A 13,005-nucleotide genomic window follows, 5' to 3' on the forward strand; every position below is an offset into this window, starting at 1 on the left:
TAAATATAAATGAGTGTTGAATTTTGTCAAATGCTTTTTCTGCATCTAAAGAGATGATCATGTGGTTTTTCTATTTCAGTTTGTTTATATGATGGATTACATTGATGGATTTCTCTATGTTAAACCATCCCTGCATGCCTGGAATGAAGCCTACCTGGTCATAGTGAATGATGTCTTTGATATGCTGTTGTATTCGCTTTGAGAGTATTTTGTTGAGTATTTTTGCATCAATGTTCATAAGAGAAATTGGTCAGAAATTCTCTTTTTTTTTTGTTGGGTCTTTGTGAGTTTTAGATATCAATGTGATTGTGGTCTCATAGAAGGAATTTGGTAATATTCTGTCCATTTCTATCTTTCGGAATATCTTGAATAGTATCGGTATTAGCTCCTCTTTGAAGGACTGTTATAATTCTGTGCTGAAACCATCTGGCCCTGGGCTTTTTGTGTGTGTGTGTGGTTGGGAGACTATCAATGGTTGCTTCTATTTCTACAAGCGAAATAGGGCTATTTAATTTGTTTCTCTGGTCTTGGTTGAATTTTGGTAAATGGAATTGGTCGAGAAATTTGTCCATTTCCCTTAAATTTTCGAATTTTGTGGCATAAATGCCTTTAAAGTAGGTTCTTACGATTCTTTGTATTTCTTCGATATCTGTTGTTATGTCTCCCTTTTCCTTTCTGATTTTGTTAATTTGGATAGTGTTTCTCTGTCTTTTAATTAGATTGGCTAACGGTTTGTCTATCTTGTTAATTTTCTCAAAGAACCAGCTCTTGGTTTTGTTGATTCTTTGGATTGTTCTCTTTGTTTCTAATTTATTGATTTCAGCCCTGAGTTTGATTATTTCTAGGCATCTACTCCTCTTGAGTGTTTCTGCTTCTTCTTTTTTTTTTTTTTAGCGCTTACAAATGTGTCATTATGTTGTTTATGTGGATGAGTCCATTTTCTTTTTAGAGGAACTTAGTGCTATGAATTTTCCTCTTAGCACTGCTTTCAATGTGTCCCACAAATTTGGGTATGTTGTTCCATCTTTTTCATTGAATTTCAGGAAGTCTTTTATTTCTTCCCTTATTTCTTCCATGACCCATGTGTCATTAAGTAGAAAGTTGTTTAGTTTCCACGTGTTAGTATGCTTTTTGTTATTTCTGTTGTTGTTGAAGTCCAGCCATAGACCATGATGATCTGATAAGATACAAGGTATTATTTCAATCTTCTTGTATCTCTTGAGGTTTGCTTCATGACCAACTATGTGATCAATTTTAGAGAACGTTCCATGGGGTGCTGAGAAAAAGGTATAATCCTTTGCGTTTGGGTGGAAAGTTCTGTAGATATCTGTTAGAGCCATTTTATTCATGACATTGGTTTATGAGGTTATTTCTCCACTTAGTTTAGGAATCAAAGAACTATCCTTGAGTGAAAGTGGGGTGTTGAAGTCTCCCACTATTAATGTGTGGGTATTGATGAATGGGGCAAGCTTTGTTAATAACTCTTTTTTATTAATTTATTCATATTACATCTCAGTTGTTAGCCTATCCCTTGTATCCTCCTATTCCTCCCTCCCTCTTCCGCCCTACTCCCGTCCCCTATGTCTATGACTGAGGGGGACCTCCTCCCCTGTATATGCTCATAGGGTATCGAGTCTCTTCTTGGTGACCTATTATCCTTCCTCTGAGTGCCACCAGGCCTCCCCATCCAAGGGACCTGGTCCAATACGTGGCACCAGAATAACTATTTTACAAATGCGGGAGCCCTTGTATTCGGAGCATAGAAGTTCAAAATTGTGATGTCTTCTTGGTTGACTTTACCTTTGATGAGTATGAAGTGTCCATCCTCATCTCTTTTGATTAATTTTGGTTGAAAGTCTATTTTATTAGATATTAGATTGGCTACCCCAGCTTTTTTCTTGTGACCATTTGCTTGGAATATTTTTCCCCAACCTTTTACTCTGAGGCAATGTCTGTCCTTGTGGTGGAGATGTGCTTCTTGAATGCAGAAGAATGTTGGGTCATGTTTATGCATCCACTCCATTAGTCTGTGTCTTTTTATTGGAGACTTGAGATCATTGACGTTGAGAGATATTAATGACCAGTGATTGTTAAGTCCCTTCATTTTTGCTATTTGTATCAGTCGAGATTTTGTGAGGTTGTGATTTTGCATTGGCATAGTTACCTATTTCCTATGTAGTTTTGGTTGTAGGTTGACCAGTTGGGGTGGAGTTTTCCTTCTAGTAACTTCTGTAAACCCAAATTTGTGGCTAGGTACTGTTTGAATTTGTTTTTGTCATGGAATATCTTGTCTTCTCCGTCAATGGTTATTGATGATTTTGCTGGATATAGTAGTCTTGCCTGGTATCTGTGTTCTCTTAGGGTTTGTAAAACCTCTGTCCAGGCCCTTCTGGCTTTCATGGTCTCTGCTGAGAAGTCAGGAGTAATTCTGATAGGTTTGCCTTCATATGTTACTCGGCCTTTTTCTCTTGCCACTTTTAGTGTTTTTCCTTGTTCTGTATATTTTGTGTTGTAATTATTATGTGGTGGAAAGATTTTCTTTTCAGGTCTATTCTATTTGGTGTTCTGCAGGCCTCTCGTATGCTCATATGCATCTCCTTCTTCAAATTGGGGACATTTTCTTCTATTATTCTATTAAAGATATTTTCTGGGCTGTGGAGTCGGTTGTCTTTTTTAATCCCTATTATTCTCAAGTTTTGTCTTTTCATGTTGTCTTTTAATTCTTGAATGCTCTGTGTCAGGAACATTTCAGATTTAGCATTTCCCTGGATGGTTGTTTCCAGTTCTGCGATTGTATCTTCAAGTCCCGATATTTGTTCTTCCATATCTTGTAATCTGTTAGATAAGGCCACTTCTGAGGTGCTTGCTTTCTTCTCTGATGCCTCTTGATCACGTTTTTCTTCTGTGTGTTCCTGAATCATAGCTTCCATTTTTATCTTCATGTCTTGGACTGTTTTAAGGATTTCCTTCATCTGGTTATTTATATTTTCTGAAACTATTCAAGTGCCTCTTTATATGACTCTTTTAACTCTTCAGCCCTCTTGTTTGCCTCCTCCTGCATTTGTTTACAGATTTTATTTGTTTCTTCCATTGTCATCTTCTTTACTAAGGAATTGAGGTCATTTTCTTGACTGTCCATTGCTTTTAGGTTCTTTAGGTTGTTTTCATTGGGAATGCCGGGATCTGGTGATGCCAAACTGTTTTGGTTTTTGTTAGCGTTCTTTCACTGTCCTCTTGTCATTTTGATGGCTCTGTTGTTGGAAGGTATTTTGTAGTGTCCTTCGCTGGTTGAGAGTGGTTAATTGATGACTGATTATAGGTCAGGTGCTCTTGCCTGTGGGGATCAGGGAGTATTTCCGAGGAACAGGTAGGTGATTCAGTTTCACTCCTGGTGATTTTTCTCTGCACCATGGGTTCCAGGCTGAGTCAGCCAAAGTAGATTTCTGTTTGGACTTTACTGCTGTAATTCAGATCAGCAGTTTTGGGACCTAGAATAAGGTCCGCATACAAACGTTTTGGTTGTGGAGGTTGATCCCACCTGCCTGTCCTTCCTGTGGCTTTGTAGTCAAGACCCCAGGTAAATCAGATCTTCTGGGGGTGTAGCTGTCTTTTAGGTCTGTCTCTATACCCTGTAGAGGTGTCCAACCTCTCCCAGAACTATATGCCTGGAGGGACCAAGGTAGCTCTTTGTCAGCAATTAGACACTGCAAGCGAGACCCACATTTTGTCTCCTGATATTGTGAGAGTGCCTGCCTTGTTCGGGCCAGGAGCCCCAGCTAGATTCTCTCCTTCGGGGAGTGCAGAGCCTGTGCCTTGAGGCTAGGAGGGTAGGAACAATAGGGTTGCAGAGCTCTGGCAGTTGCCTGCAGAACCAGGTCTTCCAGCCACCAGGCTATGATGCTCCACTAACGGTCTAGGTCAGCAATTAGACACTGCAAACAAGAACCACCCATGTCTCCTCTCCCGATAATGTGAGAGTGGCTGCCTTACTCAGGCCAGGATCCCCCACTAAGCTCTCTCATTTGGGGAGTGCAGGGCCAGTGCCTTGTGGCTGGGAGGGTAAGAACAATAGGGTTACAGTCCGCGGAACCAGGTCTTCCCACCACCAGGATATGATGCTCAGCTATCACTCTAGGCAAGACCCACATCTCCCAATAGGTCTGTGGAAGCAGTCCAAGCTGATTTCTCACTGCACTGTTTGCAGGTTCAGTCTGCTGTGATCAGTGTTAGGTTGGGCCCTGTGCCCCGGATGGCCAGCGAGCTGCAGTCCCACATTAGCTGTCTCTTTTGGGTCCAGCCGCCTGTGTTTCCACTCAGCCTAGGCGGGTGACCACCGCTGTTCGAGGTGGTGTGGAAGGAGAAATCCTAGGGCTGATTCACCCTCTTCACTGAGACTCCTCTGGCTGGGGACTCCGGAAAATCTCCTCCCCAAACAGCAAGTCTATGCTTTATATGCCAGCTGCAGTTTGCATGTGGATTCCATTCCAGAGTTTGGGGAGTGTGTTTAGCACCTCTGGGATGTTGCTTGTCCCAGAGGGTAGGCCCCCTGTTTGGTCTGTGGCCTTTGGAACCCCACTCACCTACAGTTCTCAAAGTCCAGCAATCTGTGGCTCCACTTTTGTCCCTGATCTCCTCGGAGTAGATCAGATACGTGGCTTATTGGTCAGCGTCATCTCGGATATTCCCCAGTTTTTAATTTTTAAATTATATTTTTACATACATATATTATAACACATAAATAAAATAAACTACCTACAGAAGGAAGAACCACAGAACAATCAGGACTTATAAAAATGTTATATTCATAGTTTTGGCTATTTGTATTTGGCAATCTTGAAGAAATTAAGTTTCCTATATTGATGCATTTAAAATTCCAAATGCAAATTAATATCTTTCATATCTCCTCTCTAACAACTTAAGCATCTATATAGGCTAAAACTATCTTAACAGCTAAACAACTAAGTTTAATTGGAAGATTAAAGTATCTGGTCACAACCACATCAGAGACTTGAGGAGGAATAAAACTTAATTACCTACATAAACCAGGACTGTAGCATAGCAGCTTCCAAAATGAGAATGTGACTGAGACGGTTTGCTTCATGAACAGTCACCCAAAACTCTCTATGACATTGTATTATCATCTCCAGCCTTCTGACCTAATATACCTGACAGATATGTTTGTGAGTAAGTAACTGTTGAAGATTTGCTTGCCCTGTCTTGGCAGAGTTTTGCCATCAACTCTGCCTCCGTCCAGACTTCCCAACTTTGGGGCAGAATACTGTCTGTGGTAGAAAGGAGGACTTTTTGCCCAATGGCAGGTTTGCAACATTTCAAACAATCTCCATAAGGAAGTTCTTTGGTGTTCATCATATTCTCTGAGGTAGACTGGATATTGCCAATGTTTAACTTGTCTTGTTTTCAAAGAATCTTTAAAATAATAAAAATATCTTTAAAAGTCATACTCTCTGATCTCTGGGACATTTGAGGACATTATCTAATGACTTTACCATATATATCTATAGAATCATATCTATCTGTTTAATCTAGGACATATATACTTGTGTTAAAAATAGACTCATAATTGACATGACCATGATTTGATCAAATAACATTTAGCTTGTATTAATTATTCTAAAAAACTTGCAATACAATTTTTAAGGTATTAAAAATAAACCTAGTATTCTACTTGAGTAGAGTGGATATTACAGTAGAAATTATTACAGTAGAAACTGTTTATATATGAATATTTGAAGAATAATCCTTAATTTGAGTTCTATGCCAAGGTAGACAGAGTGGACACAGCAGGACGGAACAGCCACAGTTGCATGATCTTTTTTACTCCATTCTTATGCCATTACTTGTATCCTCCCATTCTTCCCTCCTTCCCATTTTCACCCTATTCCCCTCCCCTAGGTCTAGGATTGAGGGGGATCACCTCCCGCACTTTAAGTTCATAGGCTATCAAGTCTCATCTTGGTAGCCTGCTTATTCTTTCTTTGAGTGCCAACAGGGCTCCGCACCAAGGGGAGGTTGGCAAATATGGGGCACCACAGTTCATGTCAGTTCGTCTCTGCTCTCCACCCAACTTTGGAGAATGTCCTGTCCTTTGGCTAGATCTGAGTAGGAGTTCAATGTTTACTACTTGCAATATCCTGGGTTAGTGCAATAGTTTTAACAGACTCCCCCAGGGACCTGATCCCCCCGTTATGAGGCTCTTCTTGTAGGTTTCTAAGATCATCTGGATCCTTCTATTTCCCGATCTCCTATATTTCTCTTACTAAGAGTCCCAGTGTGATGTCCTCACATCTATCCCAATCTCCTGGTAAGTGAAGACTTTCATGAGACATGCCTTTTGGACTAGTGCCTAATTATAAGTGAGTATATACCATATAATTTTTTCTATTTCTGGCTTAACCCATTCATTATGATTTTTCTAGTTCCATCCATTTGTCCACAAATTTCAGAAATTCCTTGCTTTTAATATCTTAGTAGTCCATCATGTAAATGTACCATAGTTTCTTTATCCATTCTTCAACTGAGGGACATTTAGGCTGTTTCCAGGTTCTGGCTATGATGAGTAAGGCTGCTATGAAGATGGTTGAGTATATGTTTCTGTTGTGTGATGGAGCATTTTTCTGAGGACATTCCAAGAAATGGAATACCTTGGTCTTGAGGAAGCCCTATTCCTACTTTACTGAGGAAAAGCCAGGTAGATTTTCAAAGTGGTTGTACAACTTTGCATTCCCACCCGCAATGAAGGAGTGTTCCTCTCCACATCCTTGCCAGCATGTTGTGTCACTTGAATTTTTTATCTTAGCCATTCTGATGGGTGTAAGATGGAATCTCACAGATGTTTTGATTTGCATTTTTCTGATGACTAAAGATGTTGAGCATTTCTTTAAGTGTTTGTCACCTATTTGATATTTCTCTGCTGTGAATTCTCTGTTTAGTTCTGAGCTCCTTTACTTAATTGGGTTATTTGGTTTGGTTGTGTTTAATTTCTTGAGTCCTTTTTATATTTTGGATATTAGACATTTGTCAGATGTAGGGTTGGTGAAGATCTTTTCCCAGTCTATAGTCTGACGCTTTGTTCTGGCAGTGTCTCTTGCCTTACAGAAGCTTCTCAGTCTCATGAGGTCCCATTTGTTAATTGTTGACCTTAAGACCTGGGCTGTTGGTGTTTTGTTCAGGAAGTTTACTCCTGTGCCTATGTGTTCAGGCTCTTCCCCACTTTTTATTCTAACCGATTTAGTGTCTCTGGTTCTCTGTTGAGGTCATTGATCTACTTGGACTTGAGGGAAATGGACAATTTTCTTGAAGGATTCCACTTTATACTCCACAAAATAGAAATGGGTGGAACACTCTCAAACTCCTTGTGTGAAGTCTCAGTCACTTCAATACCTAAATCTCACAAAGATCCAAAAAATTTTTTTCAAACCAATTTCTCTTATGAACATTGATGCAAAATTACTCACTAATACACTCTCTAACCGAATATAAGAGCATATCAAAAACATAATTCAACAAGACCAGGTAGGCTTCTTTCCAGACATGCAGATATGGTTTAATATATGGAAATCTATCAATGTAATCCACTATATGAATAAATGGAAAAACAAAACACATGATCATCTCCATAGATGCAGAAAATCCATTACAAAATCTGACATCCATTCAGGTTTAAAGGTTTAGAAAGATCAGGGATACAAGGCACACACCTAAACATAATATAAAGGCTACATGCAGCAAGCCAATACCCAACATCAAATTAAATAAACAGATACTTAAGGAAATTCCTCTAAACACAGGGACTAGGAAAGGGTACCAACTTTCTCCATGTCTCTTCAGTATAGTTCATGAAGTTCAGGCCAGACCAAAAAGACAACCAAAGGATATACAGGGTTCCAAATGGGAAACCAGGAAGTCAAATTATCCCTATATGTATATGATATAATAGTGTGCATAAGTGACCTACAAAATTCCACCAGAGAATTCCGACACATGATAAACACCTTCAGCAAAGTGGTTGGTTACAAAGTTGACTCAAAAAGTCAGTAGCCTTCCTATATACAAATGACAATCTTGTATAGGAAGAAATTAGGGAAACTACACCCTTCTGATAGCAACGAGCAATAAAGAATATCTAGGAGTACCTCTTACCAAGCGACTGAAGCACTTGTTTGAGAAAAACTACAAATCTCTGAAGAAGGAGATTGAAGATGACATAAGATGATGGGAAGATCTCCCTTGTTCATGGATTGGGAGAATTAACAGTAAAAATGGGCATCTTACCAAAAGCAATTTACAGATTCATGTAATCCCTATCAAAATGCCTACACAATCTTTAAAAGACATTGAAAAATCAATTCTCAATTTTGTATGGACAAACAATAAACCTAGAATAGCTAAATCAATCCTGTACAATAAAAAATCCACCAGAGGAATCTCCATATCTGATCTCAAGCTATAGTATACAGCAAAATTAATTAAAACAGCATGGTACTGGGACAGAAATAGGGTGGTTGATCAATGGAATTGAATTGAAGACCCAGACATGAAGGCAAACATATATGGACACTTGATTTTTGACAAAGAATCCAAATCTATTCAATGGAAAAAGGATAGCATCTTTAACAGATGGTGCTGGTCTAACTTGATGTCTACATGTAGAAAAATGCAAGAACACCCATATTTATCACCATGCATGAAACTCAAGTCCAAGAAGATTAAAGACCTCAACATAAAACCACACACACTAAATCAGTTAGAAGAAAAAGTGGGGAAGAGCCTGTAACAAGTTAGCACAGGAGACAACTTTAAATTTTAAAACAAGAGTGATTTCATGGAACCTGGGACTGAACTATTCACATATTTATTTACCTACCCATGCTTATCCTGTGGACTGTGGCCATCAGGTGTATAACCCCAGGGAAGAGGGTGTTAAAAATTCCTCAAGGAATCAGGATCAATGTGGAAAACAAGGAAACAAGAACATACAGCTAGAGTCTCTTTGACCAGAGAAATAAAAGCAGGTCAAAAAACATAGGTGCTCATTTGATGTGTGGATGGCAATTCGAATTCCACATTGCCTAGGTTTAAGGCAGGAGAAATATGTGTGCTTTGATTTTGCATTTTTTGATACTGAACATCCCACTTCTCCTGGCCAGTTACATTCATCCTAGGTGCTATTGGAGAATGAAGTTGAAGGAAGATAAAGACCTAGACTTGGAGACAAATTGTGTCTTCTTTGTTAAACCAACCATGCTGACAATAGACAGAGAGCACTGGAAGAAATATCTGAATATATAGTAAGTGCTTTTAAAATCTTCCACGTAAATATCTTGACACATATTTTATGAGGTATCTGATGAGGATCATAGCAATACTTTGATTATTCTGTCCTGTTTTCACATAACAAGGGTGAACTATTACTTCTTGACAGACACTTTCATTTTTTTCTACTTTTATTTCTTTTCATGAATGTTCTGTTATTATTTCTGTTAGGCACATCATTTAAAGCTGTAGGATGATTAAAAACATCTCTCACAGTGACCCAACATATATAGTCCTCCTAATCATAATTTCCCTTGTACCATACCCAGTGATTGATTATTGAAAGCAATCACATATATTTCAACAAACTTTATTCTATGTATAATACAGTAAATGGTTATACACTCTGCTGTATCTCTTAGTGCATGTAATGTTTGTAGTGTTTGTGTTCATAGTGTTTGTGGTACACATAGCTCTTGAGAGCTTACAAATATATACAAACACACTCATTCTAACGCATTGCATGTGGACACACTGTGGTTTCTGAAGCTGGATTGAGACTGGAAGGAAGAAATCAGGTTATTGGGAACTATGTTCCTGTTGCTCCATACTTTACTTGTATAGTTGTACAAACACTAGCTTTTATATATAACCAAGTCAAGTTCATCACACGCTTGGACTGTAAAGGATATGTTTGTATTCTTTGAAAAGGGAGGTTTTCACTCATCCTGATGACAGCTTACATCCCGTTTTTGCTTGCCTGAATGATAGGTGGCAACACTTGAGAACAGACAAAGAATCTTCCTACTAAATCAACTTTGCCATTATTTAATACCCATACATCTTCTATATCTATATCTGAAATATTTATTAACTGAGACTTAAGTCATATTTATCTCTTTCACTTCTCTTTCAATAATTTTGCTATGCATAGCTGAATGTCTTAGAACTATGGGATTTATACAAAGTTTCACATTTCTCAGAGATGTTTCAAACAAAGAACATTGGACAAGTAGGCCATTCATACAGCTTAAATAATTGATGTTTCCCAACTTTTGTTGTAGGATATAGTGATTGAAAGCACAAGGCCTGAATATGAAATCCTTTTTCTATTAATGAAATTCTCAATGATAAGTTTTCTGTGCACAGGTAAAGAACATTCTAATAGAGCCTATAAATAAAAACACCACAGAGATACAATTTCTAAATGGAAACTAATTGTACTTAATCTGAGGGAATCATGTCTTTACCATCTGAGACAGCATTCAAAAACAAGACATAGAAACAGTCTCTGTGGAAGATGTCAATATCATATGCTATATATTGGAGACACACTCTCAGGAGGTCTTAAAGCTTTTAAAATTTCTAGCTTCTTATGTTAATATAATCTCACAACACATAACATCTGTTTCAATTTGGAGGTGGGAGGAAATACTGTTCAATAAAGGATATTTCTAGTATTTCTTAGAAATGATTAGCTGTATATCTCTGCCCATAATAAACACTGTGTCCTTTTACAGCACAACACCAAAAAGCCAGCGATTTGGTTTTGCATTGGCTTTTTCCATTGATGAAGTCAACAGGAACCCTGTTCTTTTATCAAATATCTCTCTGTTTGACTATATGATATTTGGTTGTAAGACACTGTCACAATTCACCAGCCTTGTTCATATGAACATAAACAACGCTAGCATTAATTATGACTGTGACGAAGAGCAAGAATGTGCAGCGTTACTTACAGGACCAAACTGGGAAACAACTATAACACTGCAGTTAGCCTTCACGATTCATAAGGTGAGAGTTTTTGGAGTGGGAATTTTGATATCATGTCTCTTTTGGTACCATTCAGAACTTCTAAGAAGAGTTTAAGAAGGATAATGACCTCATAATTATATTGATCTATTTGTTCAAGGGCCTTAGTAATTAGAGACATGATAGGTCTTCTACATATCCTTCTTTGAAATAGAGATGAGGGAAGATGTAACAGCTAATTGGTTTCTCTAGAACTCTCTGAAGAGAAATATGTTTACAAGTTCTTGTATATTCATGCTGCCTCATGCTGCTACCTGTGTCCTAGGTCCTTTTTCATACATTTGGACCTTTCCATCCCATCCTAAGTGATCTTGAACAGTTTCCCCATCTATATCAGATCGGCCCTAAGGACATATCTTTAGCCCATGCCATGGTCTCCTTCATACTTTATTTCAGATGGAACTGGGTTGGACTAGTCATCTCAGACAATGATCAGGGCATACAATTTCTCTCATATTTGAGGAGAGAGATGGAAAAAAACACAGTCTGCTTTGCCTTTGTGAGCATGATCCCAGTCAACATGCAGTTATACATGTCAAGAGCAGAAGTGTATTACAACCAAATCATGACATCTTCCACAAATGTTGTCATCATTTATGGTGACATAGAGTATACACTAGCTTTGAGATTAAGAAAATGGGAATCTCCAGGTATAAAGAGAATATGGATCACAACGTCCCTGTGGGATGCCAGTATAAGTAAGAGAGACTACACACTTGATTCATTTCATGGGACTCTTACTTTTGAACACCATCGTCCGGATATTTCAGGTTTCAAACATTTTGTCCAAACATTGAATGCTATCAAATACTCTGACAAATATCTGGCAAGCCATGAGTGGATGAATTTTAACTGTGAAGCCTTGGCATCTAACTTTAACTCACTGAAGAACAGTTCAACAAATGCCACATTGGCATGGCTAATGGAACACACTTTTGACATGGCCTTTAGCGGTAGCAGTTATAACATATATAATGCTGTGTATGCCTTAGCCCATGCCTTTCACGAGTGGGTTTTCCAATATAGAGTTCATCAGGAAACCAGCACATCGAACAATTTCTATCAGAACTGCTTTAAGGTACTGTTTCTCCTATTGTGTAATGTTTGATGTCATGAAAGACATACTTTTATAAGGCTCTCACAGGTGCAATCTGAGTTTAGTAGAAATGAAATATAAAACTTGATAGTGTGAAAGAGGGAGATAGCGGGTAATAGGAAGATACAAGTGAGGGGATAGCAATTGGCGTGTAATCTAGATAAATTGTTTTCAGAAAAAATAAAAGAAATACAAGTAAAAATCTAAAATGTAAAGGTACTAGTGTGGTAGGGAATTTTATTTATGATGCCTATTGACTTTGATACAAACAACCTTAATATCATCACACTGGTTTAAAACTGGAAGTCTAATCAGTGTTTGCCAATTAATCCTCTCCATGATGAGAGATAAGCCTTTGTTCATTAATTGTCAAATATATGGTAATGACTTTATGGATGGTTTTCCCAAGTTTTAAAACTGATTCAGCACCCAGTGTAGGTATTAAGGTCCTTACTTGGGTTTGTGAGAGTAAGTACATAAGAAATAGTGCTGGAATTCAATTCACTACATACATGTTTTTACATAAGTGAGAAATTATACTTATCACTTTGTATATGTTTATGTTTTTCCTGTTGTTTTGCATTGTTTTACATATTTGTATTGCTGTTTCTTTGTATAGATGTTTCTATTCCACCTGCCTATCTTTCCAATTATCTCTGGAAGTGAACATAAATTTTGTAGGTAGCAATGTCTTTATTATATGTGTTTGTTTCTGTCTATATCTTTCCATGGGGATTTCTCAGTAAACATGTTGTGAGGTGACTGAGTGTGTGTTTTTTATCGTTTGGTCAATGTGCTTGCATGTAGGTATATCTGTGTTGCTT

At 38.0% G+C, this 13,005-nt stretch overlaps 1 protein-coding gene across 1 annotated transcript; it reads left to right on the plus strand.

Annotated features, from left to right (window-relative positions):
- Positions 1–9,195: 9,195 nt before the first annotated feature.
- LOC311590925 (vomeronasal type-2 receptor 116-like) lies at positions 9,196–12,193 on the plus strand (the record flags this gene model as incomplete). Its single annotated transcript, XM_084770218.1, has 3 exons — positions 9,196–9,308; positions 10,794–11,067; positions 11,351–12,193. The coding sequence occupies 3 exons, from the start codon at positions 9,196–9,198 to the stop codon at positions 12,191–12,193; spliced, it is 1,230 nt and encodes a 409-aa protein (XP_084626344.1).
- Positions 12,194–13,005: the final 812 nt, after the last annotated feature.

Source organism: Acomys minous (genome assembly GCF_964271855.1).
Source record: "Acomys minous genome assembly, chromosome: 20".
In the NCBI taxonomy this organism is placed as follows: Eukaryota; Metazoa; Chordata; class Mammalia; order Rodentia; family Muridae; genus Acomys; species Acomys minous.